We start from the raw sequence: 26,165 nt of genomic DNA, 5'->3' as shown, positions 1-26,165 counted from the left end.
GGTTGGATCTGGACCAGACAAGCCAATGATCAAAAACATCAGCATGTGCATGCGGTACGAGGGACATAATAGTGTGTGTTTGCGACGTTTGTAATTGAAATTAAGTGTCCGGATCCTAAAACAGGATGTCTAGGTTAAAATGAGAATGTTTTGCACGATGTTTTTTTTTTTGTTTCACGTACATATGCCAGATACCAGATATCTATTGGCCTGGGTTCCACTAGATGACAGATGACACTTCCTGCTTACAATTTCAGTGTTCGTGGTACGTTTTCTGTAAGTGCGTACACACACAAAAAAATAGTATAAATATGTAGTCCAAATCGTTTTGGAGTGAATTGTTCATTTTACAATCCTAAATCATTTAAAACATTCTTGCTCATTTATATGTTGCTGTTTTAAGGTACTTTTTTTCAATTAAGTAGTTCAGAATCAATGCGTACAAAACACACAAGCAAAATATTGTTTGCGTGTTTTTTTTCGTCAAAACGCCGATTTCTGCGTTAACGCGAACACTGAAATTTAATATTTAAACCAGCACCAGACAGGATGACCAAAAGTAACGTTTACAACATGTTCTCATCCGATGACGTGTGGGATCGAACCGTTCTCGCAAGGCGGACGCTCCATCCACTGGGCTAATACCCGTACGTATAGATAAGGACTGTTCGAATACATTTTCACTCAAACAATGACTTACACTGTTGACGTGCTGTATCTTATCTAACATATCCCAATTCAACTTAATTACCGATCAAAGATTTGCAGATCGTAGCTAGTGGTCGATAGCATGCACACGTACCTGCGCTGACGACATGGCAGATCACCTTGATAAAACCACTTTCGGTCAACCTGTTTACGGGTTCTTTTTATTCATTGGCAATAACATTGTATTCGTAATAAACATACATGATTGACATTTGACATTTGCATTGCAGTTTCTGACAAGTCGCAGGAATAACACTGCTTTTACTGTAATTCATCTTGTATGTCATGTCAAGCCAATTCCCAAACTGTAGGACGTAAAACTTTGACGTCGTTTCAGGCTGCAGCCAAACCCTACGCCATATCTGTGAGTGATATTGTTGCATTGATTCAAAGTAAATCTGCTTTAACACAAGGCTTCATATAAACATTCGATTGGCTTGTGAGCAACGATCCGCAGTGCCTTTGTCAGTCACGATGGCTGAAGAGAGCTGACAAACAATAACCATTAGAGCTGCTATGACAAATTAGACCCTCATGTCATTCCGAGGTTCCGTTTTCTCTAGTTGTGTTGCGTTTGCAAGGCAGGTGTTGTGATCTCCACTCTGATGCGGTAACTACTGGATGGGAGATAACTCTTACAAGACTGGGTGTTATTCCGGAATGCGAGCCCAAGTGCAGTCCTCAGCTCAGGTCATTCTCTTTCGCTATGAAGTTCAGAATGTAAGTCTTGCTAATTCAAAACATATACCATGCTTGATACTTCATTAGAAGTTAGAAACTTAGCAAATCATTATGATGAGCAAGATGTAAATGCACTAAGGTTCTGAACACCAATAAATCATGATCAACAGAGCTTTGGAGACGCTACACTTGACCCACAGACAAGATACGAAGCGCCTCTTCACAAATGTTCTGAAAAATGCCTGAAAAGTCCTGAAAATGCATCGCCCTTTTAAGCAGACATCAGTTAACGATATCTTCAAGCCATTGTAGATCTAAATGTAGTTTACATTTATGTGTGAGTGTGCTATGCAACTATGTGCTATGTAACCGTTAAACTAAGAAGGTTCAACAGAGCAATGACTTGTTTTCTTTGAAACAAAACGGCCTCAAAGTGTCCTACCTTAGTTAATAAACAGCCTGTCTGAAAGTTCGCTTCGATGTTCTTGTAGTTTCCTAAACATTCTGAGCGATTGTCGATTCATCGACGATGTTTTAGAATGAACATCGGTGATTCGACCAAACAACATAAATACCGATGATAATAATGATACGTTTCTTGTGTTTTTCCTTACGCTGAAAGAAAGTTAATGCTGCTTGGACAGACAACCGACTGTATTTTGCTCGACCCTCGGGCTCTCTAAACAAAATTGTAGGCACATGTGGAAGAAATTTAAAGCCATAAAGGGTATTTTTAAAAAACCAAACAATTCACCTAACTTTCCGGACCTTCCCACAAACAAAGCTAAGGCAAACAAGTTTGCTGCCAAATTACTCACCCGTATTCCAAAACGCCAATAAAAACAGCCAACATACATGCAGCAGTCACCCCACACAGAACTACCCATAAACAAAATCAACATCCACGAATTAACATCAGCACTTAAAAAAACATAAAAACAGCCTCAGCCCTTGGTCCAGATACACTCAAAGTATACACTATACGCTACACTCAACAAAGTACGCAGCCTAGACTACCAGCTGTCAGACTTTCATTTTGTGGAAGTCGCGGTGGCTGAGCGGGCTAGGCGGCTGACTTTGTGTGCTGGCGATTAGGTGCCTGATTCTGACGGTACGGGTTCGTATCCAAGATGGGACTCAAACAAGAAAAGTACTAGAATTTGTACTTTACTGAGAAAGTGAAATCCAAAATATGACATATGTTGCATTGGACCACTTTCTAAATGGCATCGTGTAATCATAATATTGTGATGTAACACGCATCCTATCCTTAGGGATACTTAACTTTGCAAACACAATCATATATGGTGGAAAACTCACTTCAGTGTACGTGATCGTGTACATTCCGGCGCCATACAAATAATAAGTAACACAAGGTCAAAGAATCAAAGACTGACGTTTTAAAAGGAATCTAAACAAAAAAGCTCCATGCAGTAAACACAAACTTGCCATCTATATAGGTGTATGCTATGCTGTAAATGCAGAAGCAATCGTTCAGACCATTTTCAGACCAGGAGTATTTTCTGGAGAAAACAGTCATGGGCCATACAGTTGAAATTTATCTTCGTTAAAGAAAATCTCATCACGGATCCCTCTGAACGAAGGGGAGAAATTCTATACAATAGCCAAACTATCTATACTGTAACTGAACCCTAGCAGTCTACAGCAATTTTAAAATCTGTCTGAGTATCTGTTTGGGAGGTCTTTATAATCGCCTGAAAAGACAGACCAGCCGATGAACGATCACTAACACTTGCAATGACCACATCGGGAACTCTCTGAGAGGTTCGTCCATCACGTCGGTCAGTTTACCTCATGCATTTGACACAATACGACCAACAGTCACCGTGACTGACTAAGGGAGTGGCTCATTCATCTAATGGTGATATTATTCGAATCTGTTTGTCGATCCGAACAGCAAATGATGTTGATTTACGTCATCAAGCGTGTATTCAGTCCTGTAACCTGCCTGTCAATGTGAATGTCGTCACACGTTGCAGATGATAATGCAAATTACACACCAAGGTGCAAACTAGTTACAAAAGATTCCTAGAATTAAGGTCCCGTGGTTGAACAGGCCTTCAGCAACCCATGCTTGCCATAAAAGGCGAATGTGGTTGACGTAAGATGCGACTAATGGGATCGGGTGGTCAGGCTTGCTGACTTGGTTGACACATCGGTTCCCAATTGCGCAGATCGATGCTAGTGTTGTTGATCACTGGGTTGTCTGGTCCTGACTCGCTTATTTACAGACCATCGTCATATAGCTTGAATATATTGCTGAGTGCGGCGTACAACTCAACTCACTCACTTACTCCAAGAATTTACCTTAGGTATGGTGCAATTGTTGAAAGCTACAATGCTCATACTGGTTGCCAAATACCAGTTAGTGAGTGAGTGAGTTTATATTTTCGTCGACGTTTGCAATAGTCCTGCAATAATTATGAGATACGATCGGAACTGGGTTCCACACATTGTACTCTTATCGAGAATCGAACACGAGCTTTCAAAATGAGGATCGACAACAATAACCATTCGGTCAACCCTCCGCCCTTTCTGAAATAATTCTTCTTTTTAGGGAATAGTAGTTTCGTGCTCTACATTTCTAGAATGGTTCTGATAATTAATCCTGACTGTGATTCCAGCGTAGGCGCCAGTGTCTGGGGACTATGAATAATATTTGCATAACGTGTACAGCGTAGACATATTTCGCTTCATGTTTTGCAACAGCTTGCTTCCAAATTTGCAGTAAACAGCAAGACTGCCGTTATGCTTCCACAACGCTATAATTTGGACATTCACAGTCAGGGTGTTAGGCAAGTTTTGAGACACTATGCAAAGGTAGGTTATAATTTCTGCTTTATGTGTTTACGGGGCTGTCTCTACGGAGTTCACTGAACGTCACCAGTAATTAATTGTGGAATTCGTCCGGCAAATCTGTAGTAATTTTAAGGAAGTTCTTCCAAAATGTATCTGAGAAATGATGATGTATGCATAGGCCCTTTCATTTTCAACAAATCTTGTGAAACAGGTTTCTTTTGGCAAGCAATGAAAGGAATGAAATGCCATGTTACCTGCAAATATTTTTTAAAGCTCTTTACACGGCAACAAAGCGTCCCATGATGGGAAGATATAAACGAGTTGTTTTGCAGTGTTTGTATACATGCATGCACACATAGATACTTACATACAGACATGCATACAAACCCACATGCACAGACAGAGAGCAAATAATACACCGTACATCACGACTTCCTGAAACCATTATCCCACCGCCTTGAATTTGTTGTATGGTTTCGTGGTTGGCGTGAGCAACTGAATTGGGTAAGTATTTCATGTTGTGTGTTACTAAACTATGCAATTCTTTTTAAATACCGTATTTCCGTGCAAAATACCTGTCGAGTCTGACCACCCGATCCCGTTGGTCGCCTCTTACGACAAGCAGAGTCGCCTTTTATGGCAAGCATGGTTTGCTGAAGATGGCCTATTCTACCCCGGGACCTTCACGTGTAGTTAGTGTATCAAGGTGAACTTTCATTATAATTATACTATATAAAAATTTAGGGGAATCTAAAGTTTTAATTTGGACAGAAAGTATTGAGTAAACACTTTTTCAGACAGACGTCTGATGAACCTACCATCATTTCTCGTTTTCACCATCCCTATACATAACTTGTGGGATTCGCGTTCACAGCGCAGAATGATGTGCCATTCTTGATTTTGACGATAAATCACTGTCACCTTACTTACATCATACATTTGTTAGTGTTTGTTTCTTGCCGTTTTTTTTATTGAGAATGAAAATCGTACACATACTTTAATGTCATATACCCATCATATTTCAAGAGAACGTGGAAGTGATTATGCACTCTCAAAACATTCATGATGGTCATGTCAACACTAACTGACTCCGATATATCTCCCAAATATTTTTTACTCGCAGATTAAAATGAATTTCTCCCACTCTTCGTGAAGATTATATATGTAGAAATGAGGTTTTAGATGGGAATCCTTTCGATTTACAAGCCTGGTTTGGTTTTCTTGACCTCACTGGCCGAGCTGTCTTATTTATATCAAGTTTGCAAAGGGCGCCATGACCCTCTTGACTGGACAGAAAAAGCTAATCTTCTCTGGAAATCAGCGAATCATCTAAACGAATGCACATTTTGTATCATTTTCAAGATGGAGAGTCATGATGAAAATCACAGAGAAGAATTTGAACTCGCCCCTGCATCAGGTTCACACGATATGAGAGATGCTCACGCAGACGGTAACGACGACCGAGGAACCTGGGGCTCCCAAATAGACTATTTGCTGTCCGTAATTGGTTATTCTGTCAGCCTTACAAACGTCCTGCGTTTTCCATACATCTGCAGCAAAAACGGTGGAGGTAATTGTTGTGGTTAACGCTACATATGTGCACATAATGTAAAGTTAATACACTAAGTCACCTTTCATACTGTGTCATTTCTCATACCTAACAGACATTGAAAACATTCTGCAAAAATTGCCTTTAAACGTGGTTATAGAAAATTACATTATCATAAAATTACCATGTCGTGTGGGAATGTATATACTGTGTAAACGCTACTGGCGTTACTGTTTAATATGGATACTTTCATATTTTATGTAGGGGCTTTCCTCATTCCTTACACCATATGCCTGACGTTGTGTGGCCTGCCTCTGTTCTTCCTGGAAGTTGCTGTTGGTCAATTTTGCGGGAAAAGTGGCACCAAAGTATGGAGTGTGTGCCCCCTAATGAAAGGTGCGCTTATGTTTGGTATCTCGGTGTATATCATTGGCGTACCATGCTATTTAATCTTGCAAAGCGATAACGTGTCATTAAAACAATATCCGTTTTTTTAGACTGAGTGAAATTCAGACTGAATTTGGACATGGCAGAGTCAGATTTTATAAGTCTGATTTGCAGCTATTTTATATGGATTGTCGCTTTAGGCTACAATTAGAAATGTCATTAAATCATTGATAACCATATTGCAAATAAAACTGTGTACTGATTAATATCAAGATGCGCAAAAAGCTAAAAAATAACCCGTAAGGGATATATAATATTGGTGCTCTGATAAGATCCTTGGTTCAATTTCGTTTTCTTAGTTTGAACACTGACATGGAAGGACAGTACAACAGTCATCAATGTATTAAAGTGTTTACTTCTGTGACTAGTTTTTGAAAAGAAAGATTCTGACAAGCAAATCAGCACGAAAATCTCCTTCCACACAGCCACCGTGAAAGGAACAATACTCTTATATATCCTCTGAAAGTGAGTGAGGGAGTTTAGTTTTACGCCGCTTTCAACACCATTCCAGCAATATCACGACTGTGAACACCGGGAATGGGCTTCACACATTGTGGGGAATGGAACCCTGGTCTGTGGCGTGATGCGCGTATCCAGTAAGCTAACCCACCGTCCCGCATCGTCTGTAAAGATGAGAATCCCAAGAGATACATTAAACAGAATTGAGTTTAACTAAACTGACTTAATTGCATTGGTCTTCAAGGAATGATCATTATACTCCCATCTATTTCAAGGTCTTGGAATTGGTATGATGCTTATTTCCGGCATTGGAGCAACTTCCTATACTATCTACTGTGCGTGGAGTGTGTATTACGTCATCTCCTCCTGCAACACCGTCCTGCCCTGGACACACTGTGGAAACTCATGGAACTCAGAGTACTGTGTCCAAAGCATAAAAACATCTACAGGTAGGACATTCTTTGTGAAAAACGTAACCCTTGCAATGTAAGCTACCCCTTTAACTGATTCTGCGTATATTTTTCAGCTTTTTATTTTGACCACTGTAGCAAGCTAATAGAGTACAGGCGATTTTGTCGCGGGTTGGCGTTAATGCTGATACCTTTTCTTGAACGTGCGTATTGTGCTTGCCTAAGTTCGACCATCCCCACTGCAACAGGCGATTGGAGCTCAAAATAGCGAGAGGTGAATTTGTCGAGGGTTGGCGTAAATACAGCTACTTTTACTTGAATCTGCGCGTTGTGCTTGTTTAAGTTTCACTTCGACCATCGTCACTGCAAATACATATATATACAATATATATATGATTCTATGTATATATATTTGTATATATACATAGAATCATACCCAGTCTCTAAACAACTGTCATCCTGAAATGCTTACCACTTCAGTTGGCTGAAAGGCCAGGTCATGGCAAGAACTCTAAGCCATTTTCTTTAATTTGCATAAGTCATCGTTATCCATTTAGAGGTCCACATGCAACGTTGCTGTCGTGCCTTAACCCAACCGGTGCAGCAGATGTCGTCATGATGGTGTGATACGTTTTCAATTCTTAATGAGGTGGTGGGGAATTTCAGATGAGTGATTGAGTTTAGTTTTACTCCCCACTAAGGAATATTCCAGTTATATGGCGGCGGTCTGTAAATAATCGAGTCTGGACCAAGACATTCCAGTGATCGACAACATGAGCATCGATCTGCGTATTTGATTTAGAAGATCTGCGTTAGATTTACAAGACAGATGAAATCCACATGATGAAGTTATAGATGAAACAGGTGATGGAGAGGCATTAAGTGAAAATGTGATAATTTATTTCATTCCACTCATATGCATTGGTATTGGCTAGTTGTATGCTCATATAATGGAATATACTACTTTTTAATGGCATGTGTCTTTTTCATACAAATTTTGCCAGTCTTGGCAAAGTTATGTATCAAACATTAATTCGCTTACGCCAATATCTAAGCTCTGGAATATGATCCAAAACCATCAAAGGAAAGGGTTTCAAATGTAGCATTCTCCATCTTAAAGGCGGAAACCAGTTGTTAACTAGTAGAACTGAAATTGCAAATAAACTTAGTGAAACTTTAGCGAAACATTCTTCTCCGTCCAGTTATGACCCTACATTCCAAAAGCACAAAAACAGCAAAAAAGAAAGCTATTAATTTCAGTTAAGATAATGGAGAAGATAGATGTATACAATACATTTGTATCTTCAATCCTCTCTATGAGGATTTATACATTAAGAAATCTTCCCGTGTGCCGCCTCTTGGTTTAAGAGTAAAACCATTTATATATGTTGCTGGAAAACATAGCTCCTTCCCGTCTCCTTTCCTCTTCTCCTTGGCAGGTGGTTAGGTCCCAAGTTGACCTAACATTAACTTCATTTAAAAAGTCACAAACTAATGAATTACAATATGAACAAGAATACAATCAACTGAAAACGAAATATAGCAGTTATACATCCTTATTTACAGATGGGTCTAAGGACTGTGGCACAGTAGCTTGTGCCATTGTATCCAGAACAATATCTACTAGAATACCAGACAACAGCTCTATTTTCACAGCTGAAGCTAACGCCATATTAATGGCTTTTAAATATATTCAAACACACACAAACATAAACAATATATAATCTATTCAAACTCTCTTTCTTGCCTTCATACTATTAATACATTTCTTGCAAACATCCACTTCTAATAGAAATTATTGAATTGTACAATGATCTTGCTACTGGCCAATGCGACATCGTCTTCTGGTGGTTACCCAGCCGTGTTGGAATCTCTGGTAACTCACCTCGCTGCTAAGGCAGCACTCAACAAATCTGTGACACCACCTCTTATTCCTTACACTTACTATAAAGCTACCATTAGATTCTATATCCGCGATCTGATGCAGAAGAAGTGGGACACCTAAGTGGGCATTAATAAAATGCATGCAATGAAACCTTATATTGGTTGTACCTCCTTGGGTTGTCAGTCCAGATTTAAAGAAGTCATCATGCGGCGATGTCCTATTGGCCATACAGGATATACTCATGAATACTTATTGAAAGGTGAGGATCCCCCATTCTGCGTCCCTTGTGATGAAATAATCACGGTCAAGCATGTCTTGTACTGTAAAATTATTTTCCTCCTGAGAGGGTACGTAAGTCCACAAACATTCAAAGCAAATTCAAGCTCTCCGCTATTTTAATCGTACTATATGTGTCCTTTTAAATGTATGACCAGATGTGCCTAAATTGCTAACGACTGAAGGGGTGGTGTAAATCTAGTTAGGATCCATGCAGGTAGCACAAGTAATGTAACTCCCCATAATCCCTAGTGTGGCGATCTATCTTTAGTTGTTGGCGATCTATAGCCCATTTTTATATTGTATTGTCTACTATAGTTAAACTGTTATAGATTTCTTCAAAGGATGTTTGTGATATATACTAGTGGTTTTACTGTTCTTCGTCAACAGGGTTTTATTTTTTTATCTACAATGTCATTATTACTTGTTCTTGTCACGATATGCCTGCAATATTGCTGATGTGACAATCTGATGTGTATTTTTCGTGGCACCTCGTCGGCTACAAAATTCTAGTATTTTTTCTTCGATGTAATAATTTTCATTGAGCATAGTAATGAGACATAATTCTGAGTTAACTTTCAGCCAGGATCAACTATACATTGGCATCCTATAACCAGAAAACAAATTTGACTCATACTGGTTGGAATAAGTCGACACTGAGTCACACAGCTTCTGAGGAATTTTGGCAGTAAGTGGGCACATGCTTATTGGGTTCATGTATATTTTGTTCCTGTCGTTTGAACATTGATACATTTTGATCGTTATTGTTTGTAGAAAACGGTCACCTTTTGATCATATTTGTTGTTGTAAACTGAAATATTCATACATTTGTGCATTATAAATTGTTGGAAACTTGGACGTTGATACATTCTGTTCATTTGGGTTTATGGAAAATGGAACATTGATACGTAATGCATTTTCTTCATTGTGCCTTTATCAACTAGAATAATGATACGCTTTGTTCATGTTAACTTCTGGAGACTGGAACTTTGAAACATTTTGTTCATTGCGGGTTGTGTAAACTGGGACATTGATACATTCTGTACTTTTCATTTGTGGCAATAGAACATACTGCATTTTATTCATTTCTGGAAAGTGAAACGTTGAAACATTTTGCTCATTTCAGTTTGTGAAACTGGTACAGTGATACACTTTCTTCACTTTTAAATGCAGAAGCTGGAACATTGATACTGTTTGGTTGTTCTGGTATTTGGAAACCGAAACATTGATACGTTTTTATGAAACATAAGTTGTGAAATTGTACTTGCCTAAGAAATTGTATTCCCAAGTGGTAGTCAACCATGTTTCCGACTTTCATTTAGTGCAAGTCGTGGTGGCTGAGCGGCTAGTGGGCTGATTTTGTGTGCTGATGGTTAGGTGCCTGACACTCAAGATGTGGGTTCGAATCCGGATGGGACTGAACTCGAAAACAAATACTAGAAATTGTACTTTACTAAGAAAGTGTAATCCAAAGTATAACATATGCTACATTTGACCACTTCCTAAATGGCATTGTGTAATCGAAATTGATACATTTTGTTCACTTTGGATTTTAGAAATGATATATTTTGTTTACATCGGTTTGAGGAAATCACACACCAATCACTCAATCAAGGAGACGCACTTATTCAACGTTTAAAGAATTGATGGCCATGACAAATTATTGTTTGTTCCTTCCTCAGCAGCATGACATCATGTGTCTTAAGCCTTCATGGAATTGTACCCGTTCCTTTATATGTGATGATAATGAGAGAGTATAGTCTACGCCTCTTTTAGCAATTTCCAGCAATATCACGGCGGGGAAAAAAATGGGCTTCGCACAATGCATGCATGTGTGGAATCGAACCCCTATGGCGAGCGGACCTTTACCTGTACGCTACCCTCTCACCCGCTATTTTATACTATATATTCAACATAACCAGGGCGTGTTGGTATGCGGAAATATACGGGCATTCGAGACCTTGATCCATGAATGTCGAGGCAATTAAAGTAACACTATTATAGATATTGTTCCTGTTCATAAGTTTAATTACTCTCTATGTCCCGACGCTGATATATTCACAGTCGAGCGTAAGTGAGTATAGTTTTACGGCACCTTTCGCAATATTCCAGCAATATCACTGCGGGGGACACCTGAAATGGGCTTGCCACACAGAGAATCAGCACTTTAAACACAATGTTGCGCTAACGCCCGTGTTCTTTCACTGCAAGCTTGTGTGAAATACCCTATATCATGTGTTTTATCGCGAGTAAACTTGGTTTCATTATCGTGATTACATTGAACCGTCCTTGACTTGTATTCAGATACAAGGCTCTCGGCATCAGCTCCGGACTCGATCAACTGGGCGTTGTTAGATGGGAACTGCTTCTGTGTCTCCTTGTGTCGTGGATTCTTATATTTGGTTGCATTATTAAAGGTGTAAAGTCAGTCGGAAAGGTGAGGCATAATGTCTCCGACACATACATAGCATTCAATAACTAAGTGTTTAACCTCTCATTTACAAGATTGCACTTCATTCATAATTGAAACCTCCAGACTAACGACCCCTGTGTATTGACGTTTCGTATTTGAAAGAACTCGTGGCTGATAGATTAATTTTGCAGTTTGATATACATCTTGATATTGGAATGACAAATGGCATCTGAGTTAGAATTGCTCTTCAGCAACCCATGATTCTCGTCAGAGGCACTCAGCTGTTATTGCTACAAAGCAACAAAAATGTTATACATTTTCATTACCCAATATACCGGTTCTCACAAAAATATAGCTAAACGTATCGTTTGAAAAGCGCACTGTGATATACCGGTACACCGCTAATACCGACCAATACCGAATAGGGACCCTACTTATAGACCACTGTCGTCCGAAAAGAACATTGATCAGTTCGGCCCAGAACAGAACAAAACAAAGAACTGCGACATACCCAAATCGTGTGAATATAATTCAGCTTCTTAAAAGGCATTAAGACGTTGGTATTCAAGAAAAAGGCAAACGTTATGGAACTCCTTTATGGCTGGACACAACAGTCAGCATCCAAACGTGATCAAGGAATACGCTCACGATGTGCTTGGGACATGGCTTATCTAAACACACACACACACACACACACACACACACACAAACACACACACACAAATACACACACAGTACTCAGTGTTCTTTATCTATGCCTATAACAGCCCCCCCCCCCCCCCCCCCCCCCCACTCCACCTTCCTCTGTTCATACGATATCACTGTATTCTTTACCCCATCATTACCATGTTGTGTTAATGTATCGCTGGCTGCTTCATGTATGTGATACATCCCATTAAGTTGTTTTAGTGCATTACTGACCTCGGGTTTATAGTGCATATACATTCGTCGACATTGTTGAACATATTACCTTTGTAGTACCTCATGTATTTATTTTACTGACAACCTTTCTGACAATTTCCTTTGTAGTGACTCATGTATGGCAAACCCACATTCACAGAGTTTCGGAGGGTAGCAACACAAAAGTGAACATCTTCCATTAAAAAGAATTGACCAGAGCAATCTATGAGTGCAACACAACAGCGACACTGCAAGAAATTGTAAATTGTGTAAATTTTATTTGATCTATTTTATGCATTATGGAGTAGACAGTTAATCGTTATATTCCAGGCTGTGTATGTGACGGCAACACTTCCGTATATCTTCCTTTTCATTCTGCTTATCCGGGGCCTGACTTTGCCAGGTGGACCCACGGGAGCCCTGCACTACCTAACCCCAGAGTTCAGCAGATTACTGGACGTACAGGTAGGGGACTGATGCGGAAGTGAGAGAAGATTGTTTTATGCCACTTTTAGCCACAAACAAGCAATATCACCGGGAACAGCAGAAGTAGGCTTCACGAAATATAGCCAGTGTTGTGAACTGAATCCATATCTACCGCATGACGATAAATACTTCAAATGATAAGCTACCTCCACTAAGGTGGTTAAAAACTTCAACAACAAAGACAGATTTCTTTGGTTTAAAAAAAGCCAGTTTATTTCATCTGTCAATATACTGATATTAGAATGGAATCTTGAGAATATCATTTTTAATCCAGCAAAGAAATTGTACACACCCGTTTCGTCTTCAAGATAATATTTAAGAGATCTTACTCAGAAAGAGAAAAGAACATGTTCTGTATTCTAATATGGAACCCACATCCCGGTCACATGATTTGCCAACAGCCGTTTGCCAGATGGTCATAACCCCCTGTGAAGTAATCATTAATTAACGCTGTTTTTAACAAAGGTATGGCTTGAAGCCTGCGCTCAGGTGTTTTTCTCCCTTGGTCCAGCGTGGGGAGGTATAATTACTCTGGCAAGCTACAACACCTTTAACGCCAACTGCCTCAGGTAATACTACAATAAAACACCAAACAAATCTATTTTCAGTTTGAAACCGCTCGTCCATTTGAGTATTTCAGACACCTCCTGTATCAAGCATTTCAATGCAGGTTGAATTCAAACACTCATGTATGGTTGTATACAGTGTGGTCAAGTTGGAAAATGTGAGTGTGTGATCTAGTTGAAATTTGACGTCTGAACAATATCAAAAGTTGTTCACTGGTCACTTGGGTTGAGGTACCATGATCCCATGATCCCCCGAGGGACCAGTGAACAACGTATTTATCTTTTGTATTTACCTCGATGTCAATTTTGAACTGTTTGAAGCATGGCTATCAGATCGTACACTTTAGCCAACTCGTGTGAATCAAAAGATTCGAATCTTGCATCTTGCTGGGTTTTTTTTGTCCGCGTAGGTATTGCCTTAGTAAGTCTTCATATTGACAGGGACTACATTTGGACGTTTAGTCGAAATTTATTCATTTGAAAGAGAGTCAAATGTTTTCGTAGCCTTCGCAAGACTTTGCGGGCGACACAAGAAACACATTTAGAGTTATCTCCCTTCCGTCGATTTCCAGTCGCAAAACATCGGTAATTTCATCAAGAATCCCGAATCCGTTTCTAACTTCATGTTCCTTAATTTCCGTGCATCATGCATCATTTAATGTTGTGTATGTCTTCTGCACATACTAATGATCTAGTCTGTCCTTTTGAATAGTGAGGGCTTTCGAACCAACATGTATATAGGGTGTCTCTCACATATCAGATTTCAAAACGCGTCCGACGAACCAAGCAGAACAACAACTTGATTCACTCACACCGTTCAAATCTAACTGTTATAGTATTGAGATTTACGTAGTATTACATAACACGGCTGTCATTATTAAAGTCACCAGGACTAATGTTTATGACTCACACCAAGTAAACCTCTGCACATACTTGCTGATTATCATAGTAAAGAATGTAATAACAACTGACATAAGACTCTGAATACGTGACCATTTCACACAGACTTAAGTGAGTTCAACCAATGAATTATTGACTCATCACTGAACTACCTTAATGAAGGTCTGTCACAATCTGACCTTAAGTCATTGTCATGCAGAAGCCATATACAGTCCTGGAATGCGGTCTCGCAAATACTTTTGATCTCACATGGGTTTCTGGGCCACAGGTGTGTAAAATAAGACGTTGCCAGTATGTTCAACTAATATAAATTCAATTTTGTAGGCCTTTGCACGAAGTTCGTGTGCAACTCTTACAGACTGATATTTTCCCCAAAGGAATGCAATCATCTGTACCTTCGTGAGTGGGGGAACAAGTTTGTTTGCCGGATTAGTCGTTTTCTCCGTTCTTGGATTCATGGCTCATGACGCAGATGTTCCTGTCACAGCAGTTGCAACCTCAGGTACAAAAACCAGTTAAGATCCTAGTTAGAATTGATCTTCAGTAATCCAAACTTGGTTTAAGACTGAGACAACTAACGGAACCGGGTGGCCAGGCTCGATAACTTGATTGATACATGTCATCGTTTCCAGATTGCGCAGATCGATACTCATGCTGTTGATCCCTGGATTGTCTGGCACAGACTCGATTATTTACAGACTACCGCCATATCGCTGTAATATTGCTGAGTGCAGTGTGGTGGTTAAAGATTCGACTAATCGCGCCAAAAGATCCGTCTTTGATTTCCTACATGGGTAGAATGTGTAACGCCCAGTTCTTCTGTCCTCTGCCGTCATATTGCAGGAATACTGTCTAAAGCGCTCACTCAGGTTATATGTAGGAGGTGGCTGGGACGAGTTAAAACAAAGACATTACACTTACGTCACAGTATGTCAAGCTAAACCTAGAAATTGCTTCACAAATGGGCCTAGACGTTTTCATTTGTAGTCCTCCAAATTAGACCGAGACGTCTGAAACTGTCGTCTTCGAAAACTGTTCACCATTGATTCACTGTTTCAGTGTTACTTCTGGTGCATATTGTTCGGATACCAAAAGATGCAGGTTGGTGTTTGTCTTCAGCAAACCCATCATCGTCGTGCAAAGAAACTAACGGGATCGGGAGGTGGCGTACGCTGCCTTGGTTGATTTATTTGAACGGATCCTAACTGCGAGGATCTATGCCCACAAAGTCCCTCTTTCCCTATAGCTTTTGGAATGATACAGACGGCGGCGTCAATGACACGAGTAAACCTCATGCATTTCCTTTTCAATTCTTCCTCTCAATCAAGACCCTCTTATTTTATTCCAGGACCAGGGTTAGGCTTTGTTGTTTACCCAGAAGCCTTAGCGCAACTTCCGGTTCCACAACTGTGGAGTTTCCTCTTCTTCAGTATGCTGATTTTGCTAATTTTGGATTCACTGGTGAGTTAGATGTGGCACTTACATAAAAAGCTGACATGTAATAGCATGAAACACTGAGGGCAGAAAATATACCAATTCATCGTTGCCTTTGCAAATTTAAGCACCTCTTTCATTTATGTATTTTTAATTTACCATTTACCAACATTCACGATACAACGGTTTGAAAATGCAAGACGTGGCTAATAAATGTTGTGCAAAAATATTTTCTTCAGTAAAAGAAATGAACTTCCGACCACATGCCCCTACAAAATATTTGTGAAGTAAAACGACACATTCATTATTCAAAGATAAGATTTTTGAAACAACCAGGATGACTTGTACACAAGTGGACACAAGTTCCAAATAAATCTTATGCACTTGTTTTTCCTTTCGATATGTAGGATTCTTTGGGCGATCAGAACGCTCTGGATAGTTCCTTGATAAGCTTTGATAACACTGAACACATGATATCAACAATTCGGTGGTATAGTTTGTTTTGACCTTCAGTTTACGTCATTTCAAATTTCATTTAACACTTACAAAAACAATACTAGCGGTAATTCCATATTTAGGACCCGGGCTTAATTACGGAAAATCACTGTTCTGGTGATGAAATATTTTAACCATATATAGTACAATATTTTTATAAAAATGAAAATCATTAAATTTAAGAGAATTTTTTCAAAACACTTTAATCAGAAATCTATTAACTCAAAATTGATGTTTTGTAAAAATATTTACGTGATTGTGGACGCGGATGATAAAGAGGACATTTTATAATTAATGCGAAATACAACCGGTTATGAGAGATCTGACATCTCAGACAATAACTGATCTCAACAGGCAGTGTTTAGAACATTAAATTGTTTGCATTTGGAAAGGTACGTCACTGTAAACGCTTATGAATTCAATTCAACATTCAGCCCATGGGCTTAAATACGGAAAGAAATCCCATATTTTAGCAAACGGGCTAACTTTCTTGTCGGCCTAAATACGGGATTTCCCAGTATGACCATCTTGAGCCTCCATAGGGTCATGCTTCGTGCCAACGAGAAACAGTGAAATGAATATACATTAGCTATATTTAAACGCAGGTCCGCTATATTTTACACTCAACGTCCGTCTCAAAGGAACCTCTTGTTTTTCACATGCACTAGTAATACAAAATTATCTGAAATTTAATATACGAGCTACAACAATAATATTCACATTCTAAGACATAAAGTGTATTTTACATGTATAATGTTAAATAAATACGGTTCATTATATAGTGGATTATTTTTCTGTATTTTTATTTTGTTTCTTATTTAACGCATTTATAGTTTTCAATGGTGGAAACTGTAGTATCAGGGATACTGGACCAGTATCAGTTTCTGCTGAAGTGGAGAATACATGTGACCTTCGGCTGCTGCGTCGGTTCCTTTTTGATCGGAATCATATTTACCACAGAGGTTTGAGTAATGTTGAGTTTAGAACGTTGATACCGTTTACATGAATATTTGCCCACAAATCCAAATTGGACCTTCAGTGAGAGAAATCTGGTAAATGAAAAACGTTACTTCAAAATATAAAACGTTAATGCAAAATAGTTTTGACTATCCTGTGCCATAGTGAGCGAGTTAAAATGTATCGTCACATCGGCAAAATTCCAGTCATATCGTGACGAGAATCTTGTGAAATAGTAAGTGAGTGAGTGACTTAAGATTTATCGTCACATCGCCAATATTCCAGTCATATCGTGACGAGAATCCTGTGCAATAGTAAGTGAGTGACTTAAGACTTATCGTCACATCGCCAATATTCCAGTCATATCGTGACGAGAATCCTGTGCAATAGTAAGTGAGTGACTTAAGATTTATCGTCACATCGCCAATATTCCAGTCATATCGTGACGAGAATCCTGTGCAATTGTGAGTGAGCGATGTAAAATGTATCGACACATCGGTAATATTCCAGTCATATCGTGACGAGAATCCTGTGCAATAAAGCACATTAGCTGTGTAAACTGCTGAATGATCTGAGATTCTATACTCCATAATGTCCATTTAGGGCGGGATGTACGTCTACCAGCTTGAAGACTGGTACATATCGACTCTATTCATCACCTTTGCTGGCTTTCTGGAGTGCATTACTCTCGGATGGATATATGGTAAAGATCTCCATGATCAAATTTACCATTCTTTGTCTCTCTTCTGATCATTGCGGGTGTTATAGTAACAACCATTCCACGACAAATGACCCTTATTTGACCCTTTGTTGTGTATACAAAAGCGGAATCGATATTAATGTCAAATTATGTATTATGAAGAGAATCACTCTATCGCAGTGTGCGAAATAGTTTCAAAATTTGCTAGCCAGTCGGACTAGCTATGCCTTAACGATTACAAAAATAGATGAAAGCAACATATTGATACGGGTTTCATCTTTAAGCCAGTATTATGATGATTTTATCTGGTCATAACCTTGAATGAATTAAACGTGTATTCTATGTAGAGAAGTCGGAGAGAGTGATATATTCCCAAACTGACCCCATTAACATTCATAAGCCAGTCGGACAGAGACTGTGGAGATTTACTGGCTTGACTGAAATTTTTCTAGCCATGGGCTAGTAGACTAGTGGCTATTTTGCACACTGCTGCCCAGTGGGGCAGATTGATGTTACTTGTATCAAGATTAATTAGTTTGTTCTGTGTTTGCAAGTATCAGGATTAATGTTATCTGACAATACATCAAGGAAGACTACAGACAAAACTGTAATCATGAATAAGAACATTATGTGTTCATGTTTCAAAATATTTGTAGATTTGTACTTAGTAGTTGATTTGTTATCTGATACGCAGTCTTTGCAGCAAGACCCGTAAAGGTCCCGCGGTAGAACAGGCCTTCAACAACCCATGCTTGCCATAAAAGGCGACTATGCTTGTCGTAAGAGGCGACTAAAGGGATCGGGTGGTCAGGCTTGCTGACTTAGTTGACACATATCATCGGTTCCAAATTGCGCAGATCGATGCTCGTGTTGTTGGTCACTGGATTGTCTGGTTCAGACTCGCTTATTTACATACTTCCGCCATATAGCTGGAATATTGCTGAGTGCGACGTAAAAGAAAACTCACTCACTCACTCTTTGCAGCAAGCTGTATATGTCTAACGAGGCGCATGTGCAATTGTTAGACTTGATGACGTTGCTCAAGCTGGTTGGTTGGTTGTTTTTAATGCCGCCTTCAGCAATAGTCTAGTTATATGACGGCTGTTTCGTAAGAAATCGGGTCTGGACCAGAAAATCCCGTGATCAAAGGCGTTACCATCGTTCTATACAACTGGGATTCGAAGACACGTGTCAACTAAGTCAGTGAGTTTGACCACCCTCTTACAACAAGCAAGCATCTTCTCGAGTCTGTGGATGCAAGTAATCGTATACATACTTCAGCTCCGTCCCTAGTATGGTGATCTACCCTCTGTTGTTGGCGATCAAATGCCTGTTTTTATATTGTACTGTCCAAATAGTGATATTATTATCTTTTAAGTTTCCACGCTAGTTTTAATAATAATAGTCTAGTGTTTTTACTGTCCTTCGTCGACAGGTTCTTCATAATATGTATATGTGTCACGTATGTTCTCGTCACAATATGGCTGCATTATTGCCAATGTGACGTTCAATATCAACTCACTCAATAACTCACTACACCTCTGAAGGTCACTTCTCAAGATGTTTAGGGACGCTCAGTCCGTTCCTGGTTCTTATCCCACTTCAATTGTTCAACAATTACCATAAAAGAAAAAGTAAAAGAAAGAAACCTTTCATTCATGCATTTTTGGCCACGTACAATGATGCGTTGATATTTTTTCAGGGGTGAATCGTTTCAGTGCAGATATTGAACTCATGATAGGACGACCAGCTCCGTTGTTCTTCAAAGTCTCATGGCGATATATCACACCCACAATACTGCTGGTAAGCACACCGCTTATTATGGCACAACGTGTAATTATAGACTTTCAGTTTCATAACATATATGACAAGCTAAGGGGTGAATATGATGACAGTGTTCCCGTTAACGGAGAAAAATTGCGATTTTAATGCAAAAAAATGTTGTACCTTGCAACAGCGACATATAAAAAACCAATACATTTTGAAATGATTCAGGGTCCAAATGAACAGTTCACGCACAAAAGACTTGGACTACATATTCATAATTTTATATAGGCACGCACTCGTGCAAGACCTACCGTCAACACTGGATGAAAAGGAGTAGGAACCCCCTTGGCCACCAGCAGCTGTGCTCATCACCTTACCTATCTGCTTCTTTATGTATATGAATCTAAATTGTATTTATTGAGGTTAACCATATGGACTTGAAATGAACGACAAGGCTTCATGTGGATATCATAAAGAGCTGAGTGCTGTATGACAAAAGGGGTGATATTTTATTTTCTACCAGACAACATTTTCCTTATGTTGATCTGTTTTCTGTCAAAGCCGGCTTCAAGTGTTTCCAGTTTACTACGATCGTGGTACCATCGCGCAATTTAATGTTACAATGATTTTAAAGGGCATCTTGTGCTTACGGAACGGGTCTTTCTAGTTCTAATTTCCTAGATTCCATACTTTAATGACTATTCAAATTAGACTTTAAAACATACATGTGGATGACATTTACAAATCTTAAGCGCCAGTGACAATACTGATGTCAGATGCATTTCCTTATTTACATAGCAGAGCTTTTCAAGGTGACCAATTCACTAGCCTGTGTAAGTGTAGGACATTCTGTCTGGTGCCACCTCTGGGTGATTAGTATACTTAAAGTTTCACGAACAAGTGGTACCATCACCATCAGATAATACATAAATAGGCTTCTATGTCTACATGCATGTTAATGATATATTCGAAATTATAAAAGCGAGTCCTTTTTAAGGAAAGATTTCTGATGAATTTAAAAAGGCTTTTCTATTCACAAACTTATGTCATGGACATATGTCATCTACTTGATATGTAATTTAGTTGCTGTACCTAACCTGTGTGAATCCGTCCACCTAATCTGTTCTAACATGTAAACATCCGCGTTAGAACAGGTCTCCAGCAACCCATGCTTGCAAGACTCGGCTAAGGGATTGGGTGGTCACGCCAGCTGATGGCATCGTATCGCAACAGCGTGATGTGCATGATGCTGATCACTGGATTGGCTGGTCTAGACTCAATATTTACAGTTCACTGCCATATAGGTAGGGTACAGCTGTATGGGGTATTTAAACAGAAATAATACCAACTCAACACTGCATAAAAAACACTCCAAACCATCGCAATCACTATCCAATGGACACATGTCATAGCATCCCAACTGCGTAGATTGATGCTCATGCTGTTGATCACTGGATTATCTACAGAAGGCGCCACATAGATGAAATTTGGCTGAATGTGGCGTTAAACAACGAGCTAATAAATAAACAAACTAGTTCTGTTTCAGGTATTGTTCATCTCAACACTGATAATGTACAAGCCCCCGACATATGGCAGTTATATTTATCCTGAATATGCTGCGTCCATTGGCTGGATCATTGCAAGCGTTTCGTGTGTTCCGTTTGTTGTATTGGCGTTTCTCGCTCTCTATAGACAGAAGGGAACCATACTACAGGTACATATCTGGATGCCTGATGCCCAGCACATCCATGTGTATTATTTGGTCACTGATACGGAGTCGTGTAGCATGTATCTGTAGTGGACTAGTATTGGGCCACTTATAATTATTCGATGTATTTTGTATGATACTACTGTAGTATGCATGTCTCGTTGATTACGCCTTGACCTAGGACACAACGTGTCTAACGTGTGTGAATGTATCAGGAAGCAGATAGTTAGATGTTGTTAATTCGTAATGATACTGACTGCATGAGGATGTCTGTCTGTATACATGCCGCACTGCAAATCGCCACTACAAATACACGCTACTCTAACATGTCAGTAGTTTTAGCATACCTGTCTGTCAGCAAATCCAAAATGCTTGTTAGCACCTCGTAACGTCTTGGGATTCCAAAAATGCCCGTAAGTTTTCGTCCTTGTAAAAACTGGGAAACATTCCTGGAAAGGTTTATGGACGATTTGTTTACCTTCTGTTGCAGAGATTTAAAAGTGCACTGAAGCCTGCAGCAAACTGGGGCCCTGCCAACTCATCACATCGTGAATTGTATCATGCTTTAAACAACAAAGATAATGCAATACACTGAATGTTACACGAGGACAAAGTCTGAATGGCCCAAGTAGATTATGAATTTATGATTTGTTCAAGAACATCCTATTATATTATAGTACTGTTGCCAATATGTTATGGTAGTTTACGTTCTCTTTGATTTTGTTGAAGTTCACACAGTATTGAAGCTACGGCACACGATGAGAAGCGGCAGGGTAGCCTCGTGGTTAATGTGTTTGCTCGCCACGTAGAAGACGTGGGTTCTATTCCTAACTTGGGTAAAATGTGTGGAGCCAATTCTGGAATATTGTTAAAAGAGGGTTAAACGCCTACTTACTGACTCACAGGCGGTGGAGCATATATTTGTAACTTCACTCAGCAGTAAGTCCAGGCAACAGTACACGAATGAGATCCAGTCTTTATACAATCAAGCCTGCCTCGGACAATACCGCAATTGTGGCTCAACATACAAATCACGGAATCACTCTAATGAGCAAACAAACACACGAGAGTAAAGTTCATACAGAGTGAATTACATTATTAGGCAGTGTAACGTTTAGGAACATAAGAGTATTATCTGCATTTGAAACAGTCAGAAAGATTTGTAATAAACACTCTTATATACGCCTCTTTTTGGTGAAATAAGTATCATTCCTAAAGGTAACTTTCCCTGCATGTTGAGTAATATTGTCTGAAAACATCCTGTGAGAAGCCATTTAAGTCCGGTCCAACAACAACAAAACGAATTGGCGACACAGAAAGCCATAAACATCAAGATATACCAGCCAGCCATAACCGGGGAATGTATCTGCCAAGCTTCCGGAACTAACCGTGTGGGTTTGTCAGTGGCAATTATTAATTATGTTTCCTGGCTTCTATGTATCCATCGTTATTACTCTTGTTTCTCATTGCTATTACCTGCTGCATCTCGTTCGTCCTTGGTCTGCTCTCGGCTTTTAGTTAGCCATTACCATCACCTATCAACGTTATTTAACTGCAAAATGTTGGCCTCCATTTGTCCCTTGTCAATCACGTATTAGTGGTAGTCAACTGTTGGCTGCAATTGTTCAGCCGCCAAGTGTTCTCTTACTCCTTTAGTTTCCTGCCTCACAGCATAGAGCATCGAGCACATACCTCCAAACAATTGTGTTCTTAAGGTTGACATGAACATATATCGTAATATTTGGGAAGGAAGCCCCTTCCAGTGCCACTGGTGGGTAGAGGTACGCTGCCAAATTTCGTTGTATCAAGGAAATCTACGTATGAAGACGTCCTCTGTCCGTGTCAGCATCACAAGAGACGATCTTGAATGTCCAGCATCTGGTGATTAAACAAATGAATATTGTTGATTCGTTAATTACTTCAAAGTAGAAAAATGCATATCAAAGAAGGTTTTCACAATAAAGCATTCCTAAAGTCTCCATTGCCCAACATCAGTGTTCCAGTTATATTACCGCGGTCTGTAAGGAATTGAAACTGGACCAGATAATCCAGTGATCCCTGTTCGTCGCCTGTTACGATAAGCATGGGTTGCAAAATATTAATTATAACTTTTGAAATTGATTTACTTTGACATGTAATCGGTTTCACTGGTAAAATCCTATATGTCCACAGTAGAATATCTTTACCTTCATCTGGAATGTGTCTTGAATTGTGTAGATGTGATATTTACACGTCTTGTGTGCTAAATGGCAGTGGACTTGGACAAATCAAGTTGAAATAAATCACGACAATTTGTTACCTTCCTCCTGGGTGATTTAAGTAGCCACGTACCTTAACCAGAGTGAGTGAAAACGGTTTTACATCTCCCCTAGCTCTGTTTCCGTATTATAACGGCACGGGACAATAGACATGGAGTTGACACCATTGCACCCATGTGGGGAATTGAACCGGATCATCGGCACGACCAGCAAACGCTTACACCACTAGGCATCCCGCCGTGGCATCAAATGTTTGCAATAAACACATGCAAAATAAATACTCGATTCAGACAACTTTAATGAGTGAGAGTGCTTGCAATAAAGAAACAAAAAATAAACATAAACAAATGCAAAATAAATACTCGATTCAGACAATTTGAATGTTTTCAAGCAGACAACAGGCATAAAAATCCATGGTCATATCATCAGACAAAAATACATAACCTTGTTTTCATACGATTCATTGGCATACGAGTAAGAGTCTATGGTTTTACGCCTCTTTTAGCAAATCCCTGTGGAGGAAACCAGATATGGGTTTCACAGTGTACACATGTGGACAATCGAGCCTGGGTCTACATTTCACACATGCCGTCTGATCGGTTAAAGTTTACCTGTGATCACTCCTGTGGTACAATAAACGGACCCATCCATTTATGGATGATAATGCCTTTCCATGGATGATAATGCCTATAGGCATGGATGATAATGCCTATCCATGGATGATAATGCCCGAGAAGGAGGTATTCAGATCCACAACATCATATTGACTGGCCTGCAATGTCACCTGATCTAAATTGCAATGTCACCTGATCTGCTTTGGAAATTATTGGAAGGTAGTTCACGGTCTCCAAGTTCACCCCAAGACAAAGGAGGTGACCAACTCCAGAACAAAGACGTGTAGAAGCTTGCCTTTGTGCTCATGGTAGTTACTAAACACAGCTTCACTGTTCAAAACTGATTTGAAGTATAATATTCTCCATCAACGCAACATTTTTTGCACTACTGTTTCACATGGTGCATGATTTTGATTATTTGCAGGTGCATTATTGGTCAAAGCCATTTCGTTTCATTGTGTTAAACGTGTGTACAAAATTGTATTTCTAATCAATATTTCTGCTACATCTTCGGCGACAATACAGTCTTGTGTCAAGAATATTTCCATGGTAAAACTGATTTAATTAATGAAATTTGATAAATATGTTCTGTAAGTAGATGTGTTTTAATGACGGGTAGTTTTGATTAGTAACTTTGATTGTTTTTGGCTGTACCTTCAAAGGGGGTTAAAGTACCGTAAAATTATTGTCCCCCTGAGAGTCTAAGACCTAAAACTTTCAAAGAAAAATTTAAATATACCAAATTTTTAACTGTAGCATTTTTGTTATTTTAATTTTCAGCTAGTTTGTTTTCTAAAATCGCCAGTGGCTGAGGTGATGGTGTAGGGTCCATGCAGGTAGCAAAGGCACTGTAAGTCCTCATGGTCCCTGGTATGGTCATCTATCCTCAGCTGCTGGCGATCTATTGCCCATTTTACGTTGATTCGTCTAAAATGATTTTTCTCCTTTTAAGATACCGGCTACATAGTTTTAACTCAGTCTGTGATAATCTAGTGTTTTACTGTCTTTCGTTGACAGGATTTTATATATCATATGCATATCTTATGAATTCAGAACTTGTTTTAGTCACGATATGGCTGAAATATTGCCGATGTGGCTTTTAATCTTAACTCACTCACTCACTTTTGCATCAAGAGCAAGAAAATAACTTAGTTGAGTAATGGTGATATATCCATTCAGACATCATTTTAGTTTAGGTATGGATACCGACAATCGTTCTCTAAATATCGATTATCGATACGAATCGGAGACGTTTCCTTGTGCAAAAACGTGAACGACATGAACAGATCTCATATGACAGGTGAAAAGAAAAGGTGAAGACAAGCTATAGCATGGAATAGGAAGAAACAGCGCCCTGGACATAGCATAGAAGTAGGACATGAATATATTGTAACAGTTTTTTGTACGTTTAGAGAAAGTCAAATGATTTTAGACCCCAAAAGTTAAAATTATTTATATCAAACGTTCCTTAACGTTAAGTATTCCTTAGCTTTCCTGTTGAAAATATTTACAATTATCGATCATTTTAGCCAGCCCTAATACTTGCGGCCACAGAGGAAAGCGATTATGGTTGGAGCAACAAACACAGTGCTGACTGCACCTGTGTGGCTGACAAGAGTGAACCGACGATTCCTATTTGAGGACATGATTGCAATGATATTTCCTGTCTTTGCCATCTTCACTGTTTTGAGGTTGGCGACAATTGTAATGGCATCCACACAAGTATCTTGTA

The 26,165-nt window shown here is 39.3% G+C and overlaps 1 protein-coding gene across 1 annotated transcript; it reads left to right on the top strand.

Annotated features, from left to right (window-relative positions):
• Positions 1-5,571: 5,571 nt before the first annotated feature.
• LOC137259421 (sodium- and chloride-dependent glycine transporter 1-like) lies at positions 5,572-22,156 on the top strand. Its single transcript, XM_067797082.1, has 15 exons — positions 5,572-5,779; positions 6,023-6,154; positions 6,940-7,136; positions 8,411-8,443; positions 9,853-9,923; positions 11,540-11,672; positions 12,879-13,013; positions 13,500-13,603; positions 14,878-15,002; positions 15,849-15,961; positions 17,263-17,391; positions 17,990-18,089; positions 19,789-19,889; positions 21,400-21,567; positions 22,052-22,156. The coding sequence occupies exons 1-15, from the start codon at positions 5,572-5,574 to the stop codon at positions 22,154-22,156; spliced, it is 1,854 nt and encodes a 617-aa protein (XP_067653183.1).
• The last annotated feature ends 4,009 nt before the right edge of the window (positions 22,157-26,165 follow it).

The sequence above is a fragment of the Haliotis asinina genome, chromosome 13, assembly GCF_037392515.1.
Source record: "Haliotis asinina isolate JCU_RB_2024 chromosome 13, JCU_Hal_asi_v2, whole genome shotgun sequence".
Classification (NCBI taxonomy): Eukaryota; Metazoa; Mollusca; class Gastropoda; order Lepetellida; family Haliotidae; genus Haliotis; species Haliotis asinina.
Note: the sequence above shows the minus strand (reverse complement) of the source record. Positions and strands in the feature narration are given on the sequence as shown.